Source organism: Apis laboriosa, unplaced genomic scaffold (genome assembly GCF_014066325.1).
Source record: "Apis laboriosa isolate Shangri-la unplaced genomic scaffold, ASM1406632v1 scaffold70_cov154, whole genome shotgun sequence".
Classification (NCBI taxonomy): Eukaryota; Metazoa; Arthropoda; class Insecta; order Hymenoptera; family Apidae; genus Apis; species Apis laboriosa.
The window spans coordinates 585,711-607,810 of NW_025224195.1; the positions used below are offsets into that span (position 1 = coordinate 585,711).

Below are 22,100 nucleotides of genomic sequence, written 5' to 3' on the forward strand. Positions count from 1 at the left end.
GAGAAGAATATAATGGCAACAATATAATCCGCAAAATAAAGCTTTTTTAAGCATCTATTACTTTTGATTTTATACATTGTTAAACATAATGATTTAAGATTTTTTAAACATTAAAAAAAATTATAATTTTTGATTTACCAAATTCTATAGGGCGTCACTAATCAAAGTTTGGGATATTTTATGATTTTGATAAATCTCTAAACTTAATTTTAGATTCTAACAATAGAGACACCCGTTTTTTATATAGCTGTTATATGACATCTTATTTCTCCCATTATTTTCAAAATAGGAATCATGTGACATCTTTGGATATCAAATATTGTAAAAACTATTCTATACTTTATTTGTAGTTATACATAATCTAAATTCATGTAATACATCAGTTAGTAATCAGCTGTTCAACTATGTCATTCATATTTTTTGTACATGACTGCCTATTGATCAACATAATGCCGAAGCACAGTATAATCAGTTGTTGATATGTTTTAGATTGAATAAATATTTTTAAATAATTTTTATAACAACTAATAATTGACAGTGAGCTTCTGCATGAACACGAAATTTGTAGCATAAAATTATAGTATTATTAAAGTTATATAATATCATATACATTGTCAGAAATTTTACAAAAGGAATAGTGTGTGAAGAGGTTAGATTTATATGTTCGTTTGACAGCATATGAAGGTGAGATCTGATGCCAAATTAAGATCATAAATAAAGTAAAAACTAATTATAAATTATAATATATATATATATATATATATATATATATAAACGTATAAAAAGTCATTATTCTTAAAATAATTATATTTCTGTAATCTTGAATTGTGGAAGATGCGATGCGTATAAAATTCTACACAAGGTTAGATCATCTTTGATGTTTGACGTTAGATCTTAATTTTGTGTCAAACTTGTGTATGAATGATATAAAAATTTATAATAATAATAAAAAAAATTTACATAGAAATAAATTAAATATAATGCTAATCAAATAGTATTTTTAAATTTAAAATATTTATAATATCATTAAAAACAGATAATATAAATAATTATAAAAGATTATTAATTTATTTATATCGCATAAATAAATCATTGATTAGAATTTCAAAAAATATATTCATTAAAATATTATTTTTGAAATATATATATATGTTGAATTTAAATTTTATTACAATATAAAATGAATTTGTATTATTTGAAATGAATAATAATATATTATAAATAATATCAGAATCTTCAGAAAAATAATGGGTCAAACACTTAGTGAACCTGTGACAGCTAAGAATTTAGCATGCTGTAGAAATTCAAACTATCGAGTTGGAAGTTCTTGTATGCAAGGTTGGCGTATCAAAATGGAAGATTGCCACGTACATATACTTTCATTACCTGATGATCCTGGTACTGCATTTTTTGCAGTATATGATGGTCATGGAGGTAAGAATAAGATAAGAATAAAATTTTTAAAGCAAAAATATAATTAAATTGTTTAAAATTATCTAAAAAAGATTAAATGTTGATCAATATAATACATATTGAAAACATATATTATTATATTAATTATATTAAAAGAAGAATTTTAAAAGAAAATTTCAAATTTCTATATAAATTTCTATTATAAATAATATTAATAGGTGCAGCAATGGCACAATATGCTGGAAAACATCTTCATGAGTATATAACTAAAAGAAGTGAATATAAAGCAGGTAATATTATTCAAGCAATACAACAGGGTTTCTTGGAATTAGATAGAGCAATGCAAAATGATGCAGCACTTAAAGATGAACAAGCAGGAACTACTGTTATAGCACTTCTTATAAAGGATAATGTTATATATAGTGTAAGTTCTTCTTTAGTTAATTTTTTTTTTTTGTTATTGCTATTATTATTTTATAAGACTATTATAGGCAAATGCAGGTGATAGTAGAGCAGTGGCAAGTATAAATGGTAATGCTATTCCACTTAGTCGTGATCATAAACCAACATTGAAGGATGAACGTGAAAGAATTGAGGCTGCTGGTGGTTGGGTTGAATTTAATAGAGTTAATGGTCAACTAGCATTAACTCGTGCTCTCGGTGATTTTATGTTCAAACGAAATGAACGTAAATCTCCGCAAGAACAAATTGTTACTGGTAATCTTAAATTTCTAACAAAAAATTGTTTTTTTGTTAAAATTATGCTAAATTTTTATAATTACAGCTTTTCCTGAAGTTCAAGCTTTTCAAATAACAGAAGATTGGGAATTTGTTGTTTTGGCATGTGATGGTATTTGGGATGTAATGACAAGCAATGAGGTAGTTAATTTTATAAGAACACGTTTAGTTCAATCGAAATTCGGAACAAGATTAGAACAAGATACATTGGATCCTGAAGAAATTTGTGAAGAACTTATGAAACATTGCCTTGCACCAGATGCTTTAATGGGTACTGGTTGTGATAATATGACAGTCGTTCTTGTATGTTTTCTTCATGGAAAACCATATTCTCATTTGATTTCACGCTGCAAAGAATCCATTAGTACAAATTCTTAATCACTTAAATTATTAATATTTTATGTGTCGATTATTTTTAAAAATTCTTTATATTTAATTTTACATCATAATGAAATAATATTTCATCATCATATTTCATCAAAAATTATAAAATTTACTAATTTTTTTATGAATTCTTATTGTTTTTAAGTTTTATGAACACAAATTTTTTAAAAAATAATTGATCTCTATTAACAGTATTTTTCTCATCATATAATTATCATGACATCTTATTTATAATTTCAAAAAGCAAATTACAAAAAGAAACTGAATTACAAGTTTTTATTTACAATTTCAAACAATGGACAAGCAATGCCCAGATATAGGTTTAGTAACAACTTTAGTAAAATGCAGTAAGTTTTCATTCAAAGTCCATAGCGGTCTTGTAAAGAAGAAACAGCCGCATTGGCAAGAGAACTCAATCTGCCTGCAACTTTATATACTCCTTGACGTACACTTTCTCTAACGTCATCTAAATCGACATCAGCTCTTCCACCACTAAGACGCATTGACAAAGAAGCAGTGGGAGATGTTGCTGTAGAATTTCCTGTGCCAAAATAATCAGCTGATGAAATACTAGAAGAACCTTCAAAACGTCGCAAATTACTTTTACGTTCCCACTGTAATTAAAATCAAATATATCAAATTTTATTTTAAATAAAAAAATAAAATATAAAAATAATATTGATATAATATAACAACTCACAGAATCATCATCTTTGCTGTCTTGAAAATACTGATCTGAACTAATAGCCTTGGCACTACCAAATTTTTTTTGTGCTTCTCCTTCTACCATTATTTTATTATCAGTTTTACCAACATTTACTTTATTTGATGGAACTATTCGTTTTGGTGGTTCTGGCTCTGCAATCACAATAACTTCTTCATTGCGAGATTTATTATTTGTATTGCTATTGTATGGGGTTGATAAGGCCGCATAAAATTCATCTAAACTAATAAAAAGATCTCGTTCAATATCAATATCTCTTGGTCTTGGTTCAGAAGCAGTTATAGTCTTTGATGATGTTTCTTGTGTTATTGTTCTCATATCACCAAGTGCAGAATGACTTGCACCACTGTAAATTATATACATTTTAATACATTATATTGTGTTTTTATAGTATATTCATAACTGTTCGTGCAGTCTTATTAAATAAAATTATAATTCTTCATTTATATATATATATATATATATATATATATATATATATATATATACAAGATATCTCAAAAATGTTGAACATCCATAAAGTGGAGATTCCTGAAGTAATTTCAAGTAAAATTTTTCTTTGGAAAAATTTTCTTGACGATTTTGTTAACGAATTATTAATAAAAAATATTAATCACTTACGTAGTCTAATACTAATAGTCTAATACTCGATACTAGCGTTGATTATATATTATCGACCGAACATGAGAAAGTCCAAACAACATATCTCGAAGAAAGTATATTGAATATAACAAATATTTTTTTATCGATAAAAAATTACATTGAATTATATTATAAACAAATAAATAAATTATATATATAATATAATATTTAATATACTTTGAGATATTATTATATTACTTGGATATTTTCATGTTCGCAATGCTATTGCCCCAGCTCAATTAAGCTACGTGCTTTATTGGCTAATTTTTTTTTATTAATATCTTTTAATAAAACCATAATAAAAGTTTTTATAAAAGAAAATATTGCTTAAAATTTCAGGAATGTCCAGTTTATAGATGTTCCAATATTTTTGAAACATTGTATATATTCACATATATATAAATATATACGTACATTAAATAAATAATTTTATAAATAAAATACAAACATTACCTTCGTGAATTAAATCCCATACCAAGACGTTCTGCTTGCGTTGCTTTGGAAGGATCTAATTGTTTCATTTTCTGTTCCATTTTTTTAGCTTGTTCATTTAAATTCTTTTCATAACGATAGGCAAGACGAGTAGCAAATTCCTCTTGTTCTTTTTTTATATTTTCTTGATTATCTTTTTCCTGTGGCTCTTTAGTAGCTTCGGCAACACTTTTTTCTAATTCATCAAAATTTGTTTTAACTCTCTGAGCACCTAATCCACCAGCTTTTTTTCCGAACTATTATAGAAGTATAAAAATTATTAATATTTTTTTTTAAATATATTAATATTGTAATTAATATAATTTTCAATTGTATTAGTATTAAAAAAATTAAAAAATAACTTATATAATTAATTACCAAATTACACTAAAAATATAATAAAAATATAATAAATATAATAAATTACACTAAAAATAAAAATAAAAGATCAATTATATGCATGATACATACACCACTTCGTTTATTCTGAATTTTTCTGACACCTATGGTAGATTTCCTCTCAGATATCAAATTTGAGGTAGAATCAGATAATTTAACAGTAGGTCCTAAAGAATTAGCAGCACTTTCTAAGCAATCTTTTTGATTATTTTTGTTCTCATTATTTAATATAGAATTACAAGTTGAAGAATTAGAAACTGAATTTTCTTCAGTATATATTGAAGATTTATTATGTGCTTCAGTATTTTCATGTTCCTTAAAAAAATCAATTTCACCTTGTTCTTCGGACATTAATGTTGGACCTTCATCCAAATGCAACTACAATAAAACATAATTTTTGAGAATGCAAATCTTGAAAAAAAATTTTTTAAATTTAATTCTTTTTGTAATGTTATATTTTATGCAAGATACACACATATGGATAAGTTAGTTATTAATAAAAATACTTCAAAATAATTCATCAGTGTGAATAAAACAGAACATACAATGATATATAAATAATTTAAAAAAAAATTGTGCTATTGACAATTGAAAGTAAAAATAATCATATATCAATTTTTATAAAATTATCTTTTAAAATAAAATGTTAAGCAAATTTAATTTGATAACGTTTTTGTGAAAATAGTTTTACAGCTCACCATTGTCTTATTTTTTGTTGAAGGAAGAATAACCTATAATTATCACATATTTGTAGTTATAAAATGATTAACTAAAGTGTATGTTCTGTATGGAAATATATATAAATAATATAAATTTTACCTTTGTTCCATAACGTCTCATTGCTTGAGCAGATGCTTGTGCCAATTTTTCTCTATATTGCATAGCAGCACGTGAATTATATTTTTGCTGAGCATCAGTTGTTGAACAATTGTGTTGTGCAAAATATTTTTTCTGTAAAATATAATAAAAATTTACTTAAAATCAATTATTAAAGAGTTTCAAATAATGTAATAAAATAAAAATAAACTAATTATAGTAATTATAATAATAATTAATAATTTTAAATTTTATTAATATGAACACCAACAGCATTTGCATTTCCACCCAATTGCATATTTCTCAATTGTAACCAAGTCCAATTTGTATCAAGTTGAGTAGATCGAACAAATGTTAAATGAACTCCTAATCCTCGATGAACTGCAGAGCAATCGATACATAGGAAAACACCATAAGTTACACTGGACCATGCTGGATTTTTTGCATTGCAATCAAAACATGTCTGGAAAAATCATAATATTATATCAATATTCTATATTATAATAATATATAACTAATTATTCAATTATAAATTTCATTAACGATTATTAAATTCTTTTTAAAAATTAAAAAATTTTATTAATATTTTTAAAAAATAAATTGACATAAAATATCTTATGAAATATGTTTGTCATTATAAAATTCTAGGAAAATTACAGGTTGGGAATTAAAAATATGACATTATGTTAAAATTATTGTTAAGTCTATTATTGTATAGTTTTGTACAGTTTCATATTTAATATCATAAAATAAAATAATAAATGAAAAAACAAACCTTATTTGTCGGAATAGCTCGTAATCTTTTAAAAATCTCTTCAATATCACTTTTACTAGGTGCTGGATCTGCCATTTTTGACGTGTTGTCAATGGCCTCGCAAAGTATTCTGGGACGCGTGGCGATGGTAAGGATATTATACTTAGAGGTCGCTTATTTGCAAATTGAAGTTTAATTTAAGTTTAAAACAAATATTGATAATATTTTAAATTCAACTGAATATTGTAACTTAGATAATTGCTAATTATTTTTATACATTTAATATATAATATATATAATATATATAATATAATATAATATATAATATAATAGAGAAAGAAAAAGAAAAAAATGATATATAATAAATAAAACAACATATTTTTATTTTATTTTTTTATATTAATGAATTTTCTTATTAATTTATTAATAAATTTATATACTTAATTTAATAATAAATTTATTAATTATTATTAATTTTATATAATTATTATAAATTTATTATTAATTAATTTAATAATAAATTTGTATTTTTAATTTTTATTATTTTAGAAATATTATTAATATTAAAAATTTATTACAAAATTTTTTTTACATGAAAAAAATATAAAAATTTCATATATTGATAAACTTTCCTTTTAAATTTTCTTTTAATAATAAATTTATATTCAATTTTAGAAACATTACTACTATTGAAAATTTATTATAAATTTTTTTTTACATGGAATAAAAATAAGGAAATTAGAAATTATATAAGTAATATTCAAATATTATATGATTATTAAGACTTTTTTTTATCATTTGATATATCAGATCGTTGTCCAGTACTTGGAGAATCACTTACATTTACTTCTTCTTCTTCTACTTCCAAATTATTTAATCTATAACCATTAATATTATAATGCTATATATAAAAATTAATATTTATATAAATAACTTACTCATCTTGTTCAAGATTATATAGCATTTGGAAACCAGCATCAAGACTAGGAGGAAAACCCATATCAGGATCTAACAATTGAAGAGTTGGAACTTCTCGATAAACATTACCAAATTCATCAAGTTCTTCAAATTGCAATTTATTAGCTGCTTCATCTAAAACAATCCTATAAATTGAATAAATATTAGAAATAATTTTTTTTTTTTAAAAATATAGTAACTATTTCATTACAATTAAATACTTAGAATTATAAGCATTAAGTTCAAGTTGCCTCTGTTTTTCCATCATTGCTTCAACTTTTTTTTTCATATTTTCTTCAAATTTTAATATATATTCTTGATAATAGTCATGAAGAGCACATATACCACCAATTCCTGTTTCCAATAAAACTCTTTCTAACATATCCTATACAAGAGAATCAAATATATATTTTAAAAATTTTTTATTTTTCATAGTAAAATAGCAAAAGTAAAATAATATGAAATGAAAATAAATGATTATTAATTAATTAATTTTATATTACTGGAAATCCATGATCTTTTTGTTCATATGCTGCTTTCATTAAAAGCGTCATTCTTCTTAAAAAATGACCAGCAATATCTGTAAGTGTTTCTATAGCTATATTTGAAGATTTTTCAAATCCAATATGTGCTAAAAGAATAATAACTGCATGCTTCAATATATAATGAGATGTTTCTGGTGTAAGATAATGTATTGTAGAAACTTCTTTAAATACACTTCTAAAAAAAATTATATTAATTTTTTATTGAATTTCATGTTTTTTATATTTATATATTTTAATACCTTTCTTTTTGTATTGATAAATTATGAAATGAATTTTGTGTTTCTTTTTCTTCTTGTAAATCTTGTGTTTCAATTGTTGTCATATTTCCTAATACCATTCCTTCTTCCTATAGTTAATGTAAATATTAATATACAAAAATAAAATCTATATATATTTTTTATTAAATTATTACCATTATTCTTAATTGTTGATGAAGATTTATAGTATTTAATACATGAAGATTTCCCATAGGTAATCTATAAATAAAAAAGAAAAAAACTATATCATATCCTAAATATAAGATTTATTTTTTAATTATGAATAACTTTACTGAATATATTCAGATTGCCTGTCTATTTGAAAATCACAATCAGGATTATTTGATTCTTCCATAACTTGTCTCCAAACATTTTCTATGATATCTGGAGTTATTACTTCTTGTTTTAGAGTTTCTCTTGCAGGTAATTCTCCCCATAAAGAACCAATTCCACTATTTTTAGTAGACTTCATTGTAAAACTATGACTGATATAAAATATATTGATTTTTATACTTTTCTTTTTATTATTTATCATATTTTAAATATATTATAGTAACATAAATATATTATATATATTAAATATAATATATCTAAATATTTCATTCTTTCCATTTTTTATTATATTATATTATATATTAAGTATAATATGTATAAATACTTAATTAAAATTATATTATATTTAAAAAAATTATTGTCATATATTTTTTGAAAATTTACTTAATAACATAAATGATAATAATTTTGTTGAAAATAATTTTTTACATTATAAATTAAATTTAAAATAAAAAAAAATTTTGTACTAGTAAAAACTTTCAAATTTTAGTGTTTTCATATATAAAATACATATAAAATAATGCATATAATATTTTTTCTATTAAAAAACCCGCGTTCACATATGTATATAGCTTATGCGCTATGACACTATACAGAAGACATCATTACATTTTGGTTAAAAACTTATAATAAAACAACTATCTAGTTTAAGAATTATAAGAATTTCGAATTTGTCTATCAATATTTACGACTTCTTTAAAAATGATCTTAAAAATTATCTTTTCTGAGGTATTTAATAAAATAAACAAAGATAAATTTCAATTAATTTGCATCTCACTTAATTTATATACTAGTAATACTTGATAGGTTACTATTTGTGAGGTTAGAATTATATTATAGTTGAGCGCCATAATTTTATTTCATTACATTGATTAATCGAAGTAGTTTTCGATATATTTAAGAATCGATATTATTTCAAGTATATAATAATAAAATAGACTATATTATGAATTATGAATTTTTATATTCTACAATTAATTAAATAAATAATAATTAAGTTTCAAATATATTTTATAATATATTTTTTATCTATCCATTTATATATATTATATATTATATATAAAAGTATTAACAATCTGATATGAACATATTTATTTAGATTATTTTGATAATAACGACAAGATATATTTTAAAATATTTATATTTTAAAATATATTTTAAAATTATGTTCAAATATTTTAAAAATTATAATCAATTATTATTAAAAATTTACGATTCATTAAATATCGATTTTCGTTATCTTTTGCGCATGCACAGTACATCACGTATTGTGATGTACTTTCCATTTTTTTAAATATTCTCTCAATAGATTAGAAATTATCTAAATATTAGAAAAATATGTATTATATTTTAAACGTATATAATTATTTTTAAAGTATAATTTATTATAATATACACACAATGGAAAGCGCGGCAGCTTCAATATTAAAACGAGCAGTAGAAATGGATAGCAATAAACAGTATACAATGGCCTTAGTATTATATCAGGAAGGTATACAAATATTACTTGATTCTAAAAAAGGTAATATTATACATATATTTTATTAATAATTTTTTTTTAAATTATAAAACTTTTTTTTATTAAGTAATACATCTTTATTTTTATTTTAATTTATTTAAAATAAAAAATCATTAAATTATTATTTCAATTTACCTGTAATGTATTATAATTAGTAAATTAATGTAAATTATAATTATTCAATATTATAAGTTATGAATTTATTATGAAATTAGTAAAATTATAGAAACAACAGATCCAGCTAAGCAAAAGTATTTTGCTATCAAGGCATCAGAATATTTGGATAGAGCAGAAAAAATAAAAATTTTAATTGAAAAAGAAAAGGCAACTGGTACATATAGAGAATTAATTAAAATTGAAACTGATAGCATAGGACATGGTTATGGTACTGTTTTTGGAAGATTTTTAGATGCAACTGTTACATATATTAATATTGAAGATCCTTATATAAGAGCATTTCATCAGGTATTATTTAATTTTAATATAGTTTATAAGTTATATATTAAATTTTAAATTATATTTAAAATAAAATTAAATTATATTTAAAATATATTTTAAATTAATTATATTTTATTTCTAGTGTCAAAATTTTGTAAGATTATGTGAATTAGCTGTAAGAAAATGTCATGCATTATCTAAAATATCTTTAGTTACAACTCTTGATCCAGATGATAAAAAAAATCAAATAGCAAGATTAAATGAATTAAAACAAAGTTTATCATCTCATCTTATTTCTTTTGAATTTAAATTTTCTGATACTCTTCATGATAGACAAATTATGTAAGAACATATCTTAGTTATATGATGATATTTATTGCTATATTTTTTATTACAAATTGCTATATTTTTTTCTTTTATATTTATATATTTATATTTATATTTATATTTATATTATATTTATATTTATATTATATATTTATATTTATATATTTTATATATGATTAATTATATTTATAATATAATGATTAATTATATGATTAATTTATATTTTATATATGATTTTATTTTAGACTTAGCAATGGCTGGATAATTAAAATCGGTCGTGGATTGGATTATTTTAAACCACCTAATGGAAAATTTGTATTAGGTGCTTGTGATCTTGAACTAAGACCTTGTTCAGAAACAACTATAGATATATTTCATAAAAGTCAAGTAAATAATGATCAAAAAGTGATTTAAACTGTAAATTAAATAATAATATTTTATAATAATGATAAATAATTAATAATGAAAAAATTAATTTTATATATTCATTACATTTAATTGAATTTAAATTATATAATTTTTATAGAACTTGACTTGCATTGCACAGAATTACAATTTATATTATAAGTATCTAAATATTGAAAAAGAGAATATACTATTTTTAACAGTATTTTTTATACTTTTTATATCTATAAATCAAGATTTTTAACATAATGTATATATTATATCATATTTAGATATATAAAGATATATAAGAGATATATTTAATAAATATATTTTTAGATATATTCAATAGATTTATTTTTTTTTTATTATATAAAAGTATAAATATAAAATATTTATCTCGTTTATCTCATAAGATACAACATATGTACAACTTTAATATTTTAATCTTATATTAATCAATATATTAATTTTAATTTAAAGTACTAGAATCACTGGCCTTTGCAATATCAATTTGTTTTGCGGCTTTCCTACATGCCTTTCTTAAGGATTTTGTATATTTTAATAATCCAGCTTCAATTTGATTTTCATCTTCAGTTAAAAGATCTTCAGCTCTGTATGATGGAAGACAATCTGCACCTCCGACAGCAACTACTTGTCTTGCAATTTCTGGATCCACACAGAGTCTTGTAAGTGCTGCGGCAGCAGTAATTTCTAATCGTCTATATGCATCCTCTAAGCCAGGAGGTCGCATTCTAAGAAAAGAAACTAATGCAATAGAGGCACGAACTTTTGCTAAATATATTCGAGCTTCAGGTATACGCGCTAGTTCACTGATAAGAGCTGCTACTTGTTCCATTAACCAAACATTTCTTCCAGCTGACTTTTTCACAGTTTTTAACAGTTTTTTAACTGTTTCTTGTTCTAATATCACAAGAGCATATTTTTTGGATTTGGACAAGTGATTGAATGCAGCTGCAACTAACAACAAAGTCTGCCCACAATTGGTATTTTCGACTAGATAATTTAAGGATGGTATTAAATCTTTTGCAAAAGATTCCAAATAAGGTAAACCTACACCATTAACCCAAGGTGCAGTAATCTGCACAAGTAACGCTGTTGCTTCCATTTTTTCCTTCTCAGTTGTATTATCTGCGACTAATAGATCTGTTAATATTTCTGGACCACCATCTTTAACAAATTGGTTTATCGCCATGGCGGAACTACATACACTTGCTAATGCTCGTAAAGAAGCTGCGACGAAATCTATTGATGTTTTTCCAGTAGTGATTACAGATGTCAAAAGTGCTCTAATACCTAAACATCTTGTAATACTGCTTCCTGCTCGAGGTCCTGCTAAGCCTAAAGCAGTTAAAGCTGCTAAAGCACCTCTAGTTAATGTGGTATCATCTTTCGGTGCTTCTTCCAATCCTCTGACTACTCTCTATAATATGATAATTTTAATATTATATTTTTTTAATGTATATTTTTTATTATTAATTATTTCACAATATTATACAATATAAAATCTTACTTCGATATAAAAATCTAAGCGAGTATTTACAGCACTGTCGACAAAATTCTTCATATTTTCTAATTGCGATAATATTTCTTTTAAACTGTTTTGGTGAATTTTACGTGGGGATGGTATACCCAATTCCGAAAGCAGAGAAAAAGCGTCATCTTCTATGGCACGTAAAAATTGTTGTTCTAATCTATCACTTTCTAAATGTGATATTTTGCTGTAAAAAATAAAATCAGTTATTAATATCGTTTATGTTATCTTTTCTATATTCGATATCATTTCTGTAACTTCGTCAATTTTAAAACTTACACGTAAAATTTTAAATTATTCTCAAATATACTTACTCAAAAATATATTGATAATGTTGATCAAATTGTTCAGCTCTAATAAGTAATTTATTTGCAGCTGCAGTAGCTAAAGATGATAAATTTTTCAAATCAATCATTTCACCTTTTTCATCCAAAAACTCGCGATACTTTCGTCGTGGTAAAGCTTTGCTCTGAAGAGTATTGTTACATTCATTGTCTGTTTCCATTGCAAGATCACTCAACCATGTTCTTATTGATGAAGATTGTCTATAATTTCTGGAATGTAACACAGATTTATAAGCTGGTTCCGTTTCTGAAAAGTTAATTGCTATCGATGAATTTGCGCTTCTTGGTGTAGCCACATCTTCCGGTGGTTCAGTTGCATATAAAAAATCACCGAGACATTCATCTTCCAAAGAAACAGAAGAAGGAATTTTTGATGTATCTACTTGATTATCTTCTGTTCTGTAAAAAATTTAACATAAAATCTAATTAATAAAATGAAGCCAAAATAAAAAATACAATATTGATAATAATTTTTCATATTTTTCATATTAATCATTAATTAATTATTATAAGATTTATGAAAGAAAAATAAACGATTCATACAAATATAATGAAATTTTACAAGTATAAAATTGTTTTTTTTTTAAACATTTGTTATTTATGTTTAGATTAAAGAAAAAAATTTTTTTTTCTGTTAATATTTAACACTTAATTTATCTTATAGATTTATATTTTTGTAATAAAAATAATTTAATCCGTTAAGTATGATGCTCTATTTTAAAAATGTTTAAACAATTTAATTGTATCGCAAAAATGAAAAGATGATGAGTATATTCATCATAATACAAAAATTGTCATTTCTTTATGTACTTATCATATAGCTAATAGATTAAAGAACAATATCAATTTGATTTTTATATAAGTCTATATCTTCAATTTTGACTTCTTTAATTTTTACATGTACTTTAAATATATCATTTAGTATATTAATAATATATAAAATTATATTAATTATATAATAAACAAAGTTTTTTTCATTTTTCAATACGCTTACTCTTTAATATTTTTAATATTGATCGAATTTTACTAACAATTTTTATAGTATTAAAAAATATAAATAATATTCTTCATTTTTTTTTTATTTACTTTTTCACTTAGATATTTTTATATTGTTTTATTATATTTATTTCTTTCTTTAATAAAATTTATTTCTTTCTTGAATAGATTTATATATGAATAAATATTCAAAATTTAAAATTTCTATTTTAAAAACAATTTCTGTTAAAAACAAATTAAAAAATTGTATACGTAATACTTGAAATATTTTTTCAATTTATATCGTGATTATTTCAATATTAAATCAAATATTAAATATTTTTTTATTCAAACAAAATCAATGTTTTCGAGAAATATTATATAGATCAAATTATATATCGCATATCAATATTATATATAGATCAAAGAATTTGTAAAAAAAATCCGTATTTTAATAATAAACTTTTCCTTATGCTATTTTAAGATAAAAAATATTATTCTTTTTCTTAATAAAAATTCAATCTCCAAGCGCATCATATAATAAATTTATCTTCAAAACCATACTATTGATTTAAATAAAAAAACCTCCAGTAATTCAATCATATCATAACAAAATCTTTTTCTATTTTATTTCAATAATAAAATAGCATTTCCCTTTAATTCAGAAATATTAAATTTCTAACAAATATTATGGATCACATTTCACAGATAACATAGATTACACATAGAATCTACGGTACCTTAATCGTGCCATAACAAGACAAGATGACTACTGTTTCGACTACTGTTGTTGCGACATAGTTAAGATTTAATCACTGTCCAATTCGCACAACAAAGTGCACAGATTTTGTCTTGGAAACAATCGAAGATTGACGAAGAAGAACGGATATACTATGAGCGAAAAGCTGACTAATCAGTCAGCTTCGGAACTAGAATCGTTTTTTCATGGACAATGATGACTAATCCCATTTTCTTTGACTAAGCTGTACGCCATCACCTGCACACGATCCACGCGATGGCTGAAATTCTTCGTACATTTGCTGTCGCACCGGGATACACCGGGACCGTGGTTGACTCAAACCGCGTCGTTCTTTCATTTAGGTATTCCTCGTATGGCACATTGCATTGAATCACGTACTGGCGCGCGTATATCTATAGGGTGTCGAAAGAAATGCGTTCCATAGCCTTAGTGAATTTATTATATTACTATATTATTTATAATAAAATTCATTCAAAAACCAGTAAAAGTTAAAATAAATAATCCATTTAGTGAACATTCAATGACGATTTAAAAATTTTTTAATAATTTGAAGACATTTTTTAATTTTTTTTGCATTTAGATTTGTAAAAAGTTGATTAAATATTTATTGTCATTATTTTTTTCTTGACAAATGCATAAAAAAATGAAAATATTAATCAAATTATAAAATAACATTTTAGATGAATAATATAATTTTTCGATAATAAATATTATTTTAATTAATGTTATTTTTGATAAATGTTATTTTTTATATTTTTTATATTTATATTTTTAATGATTTTGAATTTTATAATTTTTTATTTATGTATTAATCTTATATAAGAATAGACGTTACAAAACAAGTATGTAAATTAATCATTCTTTTCTACAATGTTTCCTGCTATTAATACAATCTCTATAAATTGCTCCGAATACTAGATTAAACTACACAATGATTGAATTTAATTTGCGTTGTAGATATTTCAATGTAAATTAATCGATGTTAATTGATGATATGTCATAATACTTTTCCATTTCTTATTTATTATTATTATGTAGTTCAAATCCCATAAGAATTAATAAGGAATATCTAGCAGCCTCATGATATATCATTATATCATTATATATGATATATCATTATATCATTATATATATATATATATTTATTAATTTTTTTTTTGACTTTTTTAAATATTAATCACAAATTCTTTCAAATTATCAATAATGATTTGAAAATTATATTTTAAAAAAATGTAAAATAAAATAAAAATGTAATATAACTTTAAGAAGTAGAAGTTTATATGTCATTTTGTATCTATTCTTCTCTAAAAAGAAAGAAATTAAAAATTTTAATTAAAAAAGAAAGTTATAACAAATATATAATATTATATATATTATAATATATAATATTATATATATTATAATATATAATATTATATATACAAATATAATAAATATCAATTCCTATTTTATAATATACTTTCTACATATATTTCAATAAAATATAATATCATAAATATAATATCATTAGTCAATATTAATATCATTTATCATAATAATATTAATATCATTAATATCATAATATTAATATCATTTTCCTTTTTTTTATTTTTTATTTTTTTTCCCTTTAAACACGTATAGAATCAAAACGATCACATTGCGCAGAAATTCTATTCATTAAATTTCCTGTCAATAAATCAAACGTGTCGTTTTCGTTATGACGCATTTTGTATAATGAGAATTTAATATTCCTGGTGATGAGTTGCGCTACTTCCAATGCATCAGATCTAAGTAAGTACGTATATATGCAGACATACGATGTACCACCATTGTATAGGGGTAAATGAGAGTTTACGAAACAACCAGAAGAATAACATGGGAAGTGCTTTACGTGTTGCATTCCTATCACTTGGCTCACCCAGACATTTATCGTGACAATTCATGTTCTCAAAACATACATCCTTCTCATTTTATCAACTCATAGAAGGCGCGGCTTACTTTCAAAGATAACGCCTTTTGATATGAAATCCTTTAATTTTATAGCATTATTGATCAAATCATAAAGATATTTTAAATTTGAAATGATTATAGTGATTAAAATAATAAAATTAATAATTTATAGTATTATTTTGTTTTTCTTTTATCTCATTTTTTTCACGATGTTATTCCATCATATAAATAACATAAATTGACTGTAAAATTAACTTTTCTGATATTTAAACTAATGTAACATTATAATATCTAAATATAGAACAAATAGTACAAGCGATGAATAATTCTCATCAAATTTATTTTAAACTATCTTAAAAAATTTTAAATTATAATTTAAATATATTCTAATTCTCTTAACTTAATATATCATAAAAATAATAAATATATTAAATTAGTCAAATCATATATTGTATCTGATCTTAATTGAATAATATTTTTTTTAGTTGCAAATTGTGACTACGTGATATCTAATAGAATTTTTTCGATTTTAAATTACCTTTGTGTACTTGATATTCCTACATGTGCGTTGAAGATCATTGTATGATTTCGAGGTAAAGTTCGGGAGTTCTTAGGCGTAGAAGTATATGTTGGATTTAGAATAGTTTCATCTTCTAACCAAACAACACCACTTTTTGGATGTATTTTATGTTGATCTTTAACTCGCTTCCGTCTTCTTCGACGCCTTGGTGTTTCATTCTCATAAAATTCAGAACAGTTGGATCTTTCGGAATCAGAGAAACCAGAATCCAAGCTTCGAAGATCTTGACTCAAAGGACTGCATGATCTATTTACCAAACCGATATTATTCTCGTCTTTTTTATTTTTAATCTTTGTATCCATCGTAGCTCTATAAATAAAAATGATTTAAAAAAAAATGATTTTTTATTTTCTATATAAATTCATATAATTTTATATATATAAAAAAAAAAATATTTATGAGACAATTTTATAAAAAATCAATATGTATCAATAATGTATTTTCTTAAGATTTTTTATTAAACTAAATTAAATTAAATTAATTAAATTAATTAAAATAAATTAAATTAAAAAAGACTAAAATAATAGTAATTTATTTTGCTGAGAATATTAGAATAATATTTTATTCTAATATTAATATAATTAATTTTTTTAAATGCAATAATTCTATAAGTTTAAACTATAACTTCTATAAGTTTAAATACATTTAAACTAATTTATGTTATAATAATAATTTATATTTGAAATTAATTAAATAATAATAATAATGTCCTAATTATTACATTATTGTATGTAAGAAAAATACGGTAATCTGCGAAATATTTCTATTGAATTGAAATTTATAAAAATTAATAAAATACATTAATAAATTAAAGAAAAATCGAAAGAATTTAAAATAGTTAAATTATTCATTTTAGTTATAAAATTATCTATTCCATTAAATATGTTGAATATTTTTTATAAAAAAAAATATATATTAAATATAAAAATATATTACATATAAATAAATATAAAAATTTTTTTATAAAAATAAACAAATATAAAAAAATACAAAACTTACAACAGAATAAAAGATAACACTTAAACATGGAAACAATGCTCAACTTATCAAGCATTGTTATGATTAAAAGAATTATACACGAGAATAAAGGTATCGATGTCTTCCATGAATACAATCCAAAGTTATAGAGCAATTCTTAAACAGCTTGAACGCTTGAAAACTTATCGTATGGTTCTGAAGTAATTAAAGTTGCAGCGGTATGAAAGTAGTGTTGTGTGTCAATGTGATAAGGAAGAACCGATAATAAATGAATAAACGTGCTCGAATGTAAACTTATAACATCACAAATTTTATTCCGATTAAAATAATTTTACTTACGTTTGAATTATATTTTCTTCATGAATCGTTGTCATAGAATATTGTTCATTGTTTTCCTTTGGACAGACGCGAATAGCCGTTATATTTTCACTATTGATCGTATCGCTGGTATCATTGATGCTGGATGAATGTTCTTCCTCTTTGGTTATTTCAAAATTATATGCGATATTTTGTTTGATTTTGGTGAAATCATTTTTCGAGGCGAAAGGATCTAAACTTTCTAGATCCTGAGACGCCATGTGATTCCAGAACACTTTACTTTGATGTCTCTTGAATGCACTCATCTTTTCTATTCGCTTTCCTCGACCAACTTTCGCGACTCTAATTTTTTTTTTTTGTAAAGACTTCAATATTGAATTTGTTAAAGTAAAAATTGGTTAAAATATTTCGAAAAAGTTGGTTAGAAAATTCGATCGACGGATGAACAGTGGAACAATGCGATAGCACACTAGGGTGGTTTCACGATTCAGTAGAGTGGAACGACCCTCCTATGGGTCGCGTGCTCGAAGAACCGTATGGTGTCCGATGCAACCCCCATCGAAGAATCCAATCGTTTTTCGCATTGATATCAAGAACTTCTTTTTATACTTTCATTGCATTTACTTTTTTCTTTTTTAATTATATTTTCTAAACAATTTTTATTCAAATTATATTTTTTAGTATACAATAAAAATATTAAATTTATAATTTATAAAATTTAATTAAAAACTTTAAAAATATTTCATTGCATCATTAAATAATTTGATGATTAATTTTTAATAAAAAAATTTAAAATTCATTTTATTTTATCGTTAAATATTAATCACGTTTTGCGTACTTATAGTTTAGTAGTTTATAAGAGATATAACATATTGAAATTCTTCGAAATTTATGTAATAAATCGATAATCTATTTGAATGCATTTGAATCAATCGATCTAAACGTATTGATGCTTCGCGAACGACTGACTCGGATCGAGTCGCTTCCGACTTCCTTCCATAAGTCGCGCTCCCTTCCCGCCTCGAGTTCGTAAGCCAACTCGTATGAAAATAAAGCTCCTCCCCTTTTCTTTTGTCGCCTTTACAGGGTGCATATTCCAGTATGTGTATCCTTCTGTGTTCCAGTATGTATAATCCATGTGTAACCGCCAAAGCGTAACTAGGTGCATTCTTCGTGGAATGCAATGGCGTAAATAGAAATTCAGTTTAACTAGTTTTTTCAAATGTAGTATTATTGAATATAAATATTTCGATTCCTACAATAATTAAAAACTTTCAATTAATTGTTTAAGAAGAGAAATTGCAAAACTTTAATTATTATTATTATTATTATTAATATTTACATTGGTTTTTATTATTATATATATTAGCAAAACAAAAATAAACACGAATACATTATATTTATGCAAAAATTTAAATTATTTTATGTTTAATATTCGCTCTTGAAATATAAATATATAAATAAAAAATACTCTATATTTATATAATTAATTTTCATATTTAAAAAAATAATAATAAAAATATATAAAAAAGATTTATAGATTTTTAAAAAAAAGAAAATATATATAATATATAAATACATAGTAAATACAATTATATATATATATATATATATATACGTTATACCGATGTCACGAAATCACGCCAATGTTATTTTTAGAAGCCAGGTGTGACTCCCGATTCTCTATCATGTTCACGTATGTACACGTGGGGGTCGGTTTCTCCCCTGTGAAAACAGACCGAAGAGGCATTTCCACCACCACCGGATCTAGGGGCACGCGCCGCTTCGAACATCTGCGTAAAATGCTTTCAGTATTTCGTATCGCTCTATATATGAATGATTCATTTAACTCATGTTTTTTTAGATCTTAAATATTGATTTAATTCGATTGGTCAAATTCGCGATTAATTATGCAAATCATCATTAAAATCGATCATGCAAGTGTTCTTTTGTTGCAAATTATTTGTTACCATTTACATGTTTATATGGAATTACTATATAAATTGAAAATTTATAAAATATTGAGAATAATATTTAATTTATTAAATATTTTATACTTGTATTATAATTGCATTATATTGCATAATAGATTAAATGATAATTTTTCTGAATCTTAAGTAAATCTACAATACAAAAAATATTTATAATACAAGAAATTATGTTTGATGAAATTATAATTTCTGATCATGATTATGATTGAAATGCTTTAAACAAGAAATATAATGTATAACATAGTACAACATAGTTTCGTTCTTTGATTCCTATTTAATAATTATTTTTTGAATTAATAATTTTATTCTTTAGAATTTGATTACTGATATATTCTCTTAATATATCTCTGATATATCTCTGATATATTCTCTTAATATATGTCTGATATATTCTGGACAATATTTGGATGTAGGAAGTTCTTGAATGTGATAATAAGTTCCTTCTGGTATTATATTATATGATAATAAATCTCTTATTATCCTTAATCATATTATAGAATCGGTTAAAAAAATATTTTCTATCTAGTTATATATCCAATTTAAAGTTTTCTTAATGATTCTTAAAAAGTGAAATTATATATTACAATAAAGCATGAAAATACAATATAAATGAAAATATATGAAAATACAATCGTAATCATTAATTCACACATGTAATGATTTTATATTAAAATATATACGGATATGAATATCATATATATGCATTAAAACATATAATATTAGTTTTATAAAATAATATTAGTTTTACTAAAATGTTAAAGCTAATTTCGCGTACATCAGTTATTCCGCGTACATCTTCATAGATCATTTTCCAATGAAAAAAAAATAACGAGAGAAACTAAAAATCTAATAAATAATTAATATATATCATATATTATTAGTAATCTAGCTCGTTTTCACTATAACAACTAGCATTGTTAGAAAATATCACATATGTTCGAAAATGTCTACTACTAGCTATGCATTCCATAAAAGCATCAAAGGGTCTACAACCCCTATTGTATAGTAAAGATCTGTATGAAATGAGGGACAGCTGGATATAAACCGTTATTTAAAGGTGCATGCGAGCTATCGAATCCACGTTTGATCATGAAATTTAAATTTCTGATAAAAATTCGAAACATCATAAATCATAATAATACATCATAAATAATTTTAATAATTTGAATTGCATATATATATAATTGATTTTTTGCCTGAAAATAAATTTTGAGANAATAAATAATAGAAATATTCATATAAATTTTTTCTATTATTTCTTATTTAATTTCTTATATTATTATAAGATTATATTTTATAACTTTTTGATATAATATTTATATAAAATTATAGAGTCTATGAAACATAATCTTAAAATTAATAAATTTTATATAATCAAATTAATATAAATTAATTTATATAATTAAATTAGCAATTTAATACATTTTAATATGTTATAATCATAACAATTGTATTGAGAAACTTATAATACACATACTTTTGAATAGAATAAATATTGGTATTTAATATAAACTTGACATTTAATAATATTTAGTAATAAATAGTGAAAGATGAAGTATATTTTTATAC

The 22,100-nt window shown here is 23.0% G+C and overlaps 5 protein-coding genes across 12 annotated transcripts; 2 read left to right on the plus strand and 3 right to left on the minus strand.

Annotated features, from left to right (window-relative positions):
• The first annotated feature begins 171 nt into the window (after positions 1–171).
• Positions 172–2,612, plus strand: LOC122719204 (probable protein phosphatase 2C T23F11.1). Of its 3 annotated transcripts, none has more exons than XM_043944825.1 (5): positions 172–649; positions 1,232–1,434; positions 1,632–1,837; positions 1,905–2,130; positions 2,198–2,612. In XM_043944825.1, exons 2-5 carry the CDS (start codon positions 1,248–1,250, stop codon positions 2,527–2,529), a joined length of 951 nt encoding a protein of 316 aa, XP_043800760.1. In that variant the 5' UTR covers positions 172–649; positions 1,232–1,247; the 3' UTR covers positions 2,530–2,612. The 3 variants fall into 3 exon arrangements, with proteins under 3 accessions (XP_043800760.1, XP_043800759.1, XP_043800758.1); XM_043944824.1 differs by having other exon boundaries at positions 175–684; XM_043944823.1 differs by lacking the exon at positions 172–649 and adding an exon at positions 743–862.
• Positions 2,613–2,783: 171 nt separating this feature from the next.
• LOC122719203 (ADP-ribosylation factor GTPase-activating protein 2) lies at positions 2,784–6,458 on the minus strand. 2 transcript variants are annotated; one of them, XM_043944821.1, is made up of 8 exons: positions 6,363–6,458; positions 5,859–6,050; positions 5,591–5,722; positions 5,470–5,502; positions 4,844–5,149; positions 4,355–4,629; positions 3,236–3,605; positions 2,784–3,149 (listed from the first exon to the last, which is right to left on the minus strand). In XM_043944821.1, exons 1-8 carry the CDS (start codon positions 6,435–6,437, stop codon positions 2,895–2,897), a joined length of 1,638 nt encoding a protein of 545 aa, XP_043800756.1. In that variant the 5' UTR covers positions 6,438–6,458; the 3' UTR covers positions 2,784–2,894. The 2 variants fall into 2 exon arrangements, with proteins under 2 accessions (XP_043800756.1, XP_043800757.1); XM_043944822.1 differs by lacking the exon at positions 5,470–5,502.
• A 586-nt stretch (positions 6,459–7,044) lies between these two features.
• Positions 7,045–9,260, minus strand: LOC122719167. 4 transcript variants are annotated; one of them, XM_043944769.1, is made up of 8 exons: positions 9,212–9,260; positions 8,394–8,585; positions 8,256–8,319; positions 8,083–8,189; positions 7,802–8,018; positions 7,520–7,683; positions 7,280–7,444; positions 7,045–7,219 (listed from the first exon to the last, which is right to left on the minus strand). In XM_043944769.1, exons 2-8 carry the CDS (start codon positions 8,570–8,572, stop codon positions 7,120–7,122), a joined length of 996 nt encoding a protein of 331 aa, XP_043800704.1. In that variant the 5' UTR covers positions 8,573–8,585; positions 9,212–9,260; the 3' UTR covers positions 7,045–7,119. The 4 variants fall into 4 exon arrangements, 3 of the variants coding, with proteins under 3 accessions (XP_043800704.1, XP_043800703.1, XP_043800705.1); XM_043944768.1 differs by lacking the exon at positions 9,212–9,260 and having other exon boundaries at positions 8,394–8,660; XR_006347523.1 differs by lacking the exon at positions 9,212–9,260 and having other exon boundaries at positions 7,082–7,219; positions 7,280–7,433; positions 7,510–7,683; positions 8,394–8,660.
• LOC122719169 (MIT domain-containing protein 1-like) lies at positions 8,896–11,256 on the plus strand. Its single transcript, XM_043944771.1, has 5 exons — positions 8,896–9,162; positions 9,810–9,955; positions 10,179–10,417; positions 10,533–10,732; positions 10,963–11,256. Exons 2-5 carry the CDS (start codon positions 9,835–9,837, stop codon positions 11,129–11,131), a joined length of 729 nt encoding a protein of 242 aa, XP_043800706.1. The 5' UTR covers positions 8,896–9,162; positions 9,810–9,834; the 3' UTR covers positions 11,132–11,256.
• Positions 11,257–11,440: 184 nt separating this feature from the next.
• LOC122719166 (protein inscuteable homolog) lies at positions 11,441–19,256 on the minus strand. Of its 2 annotated transcripts, none has more exons than XM_043944766.1 (5): positions 18,562–19,256; positions 17,203–17,553; positions 12,971–13,399; positions 12,636–12,843; positions 11,441–12,545 (listed from the first exon to the last, which is right to left on the minus strand). In XM_043944766.1, the coding sequence occupies exons 1-5, from the start codon at positions 18,843–18,845 to the stop codon at positions 11,574–11,576; spliced, it is 2,244 nt and encodes a 747-aa protein (XP_043800701.1). In that variant the 5' UTR covers positions 18,846–19,256; the 3' UTR covers positions 11,441–11,573. The 2 variants fall into 2 exon arrangements, with proteins under 2 accessions (XP_043800701.1, XP_043800702.1); XM_043944767.1 differs by lacking the exon at positions 18,562–19,256 and adding an exon at positions 18,244–18,384.
• Positions 19,257–22,100: the final 2,844 nt, after the last annotated feature.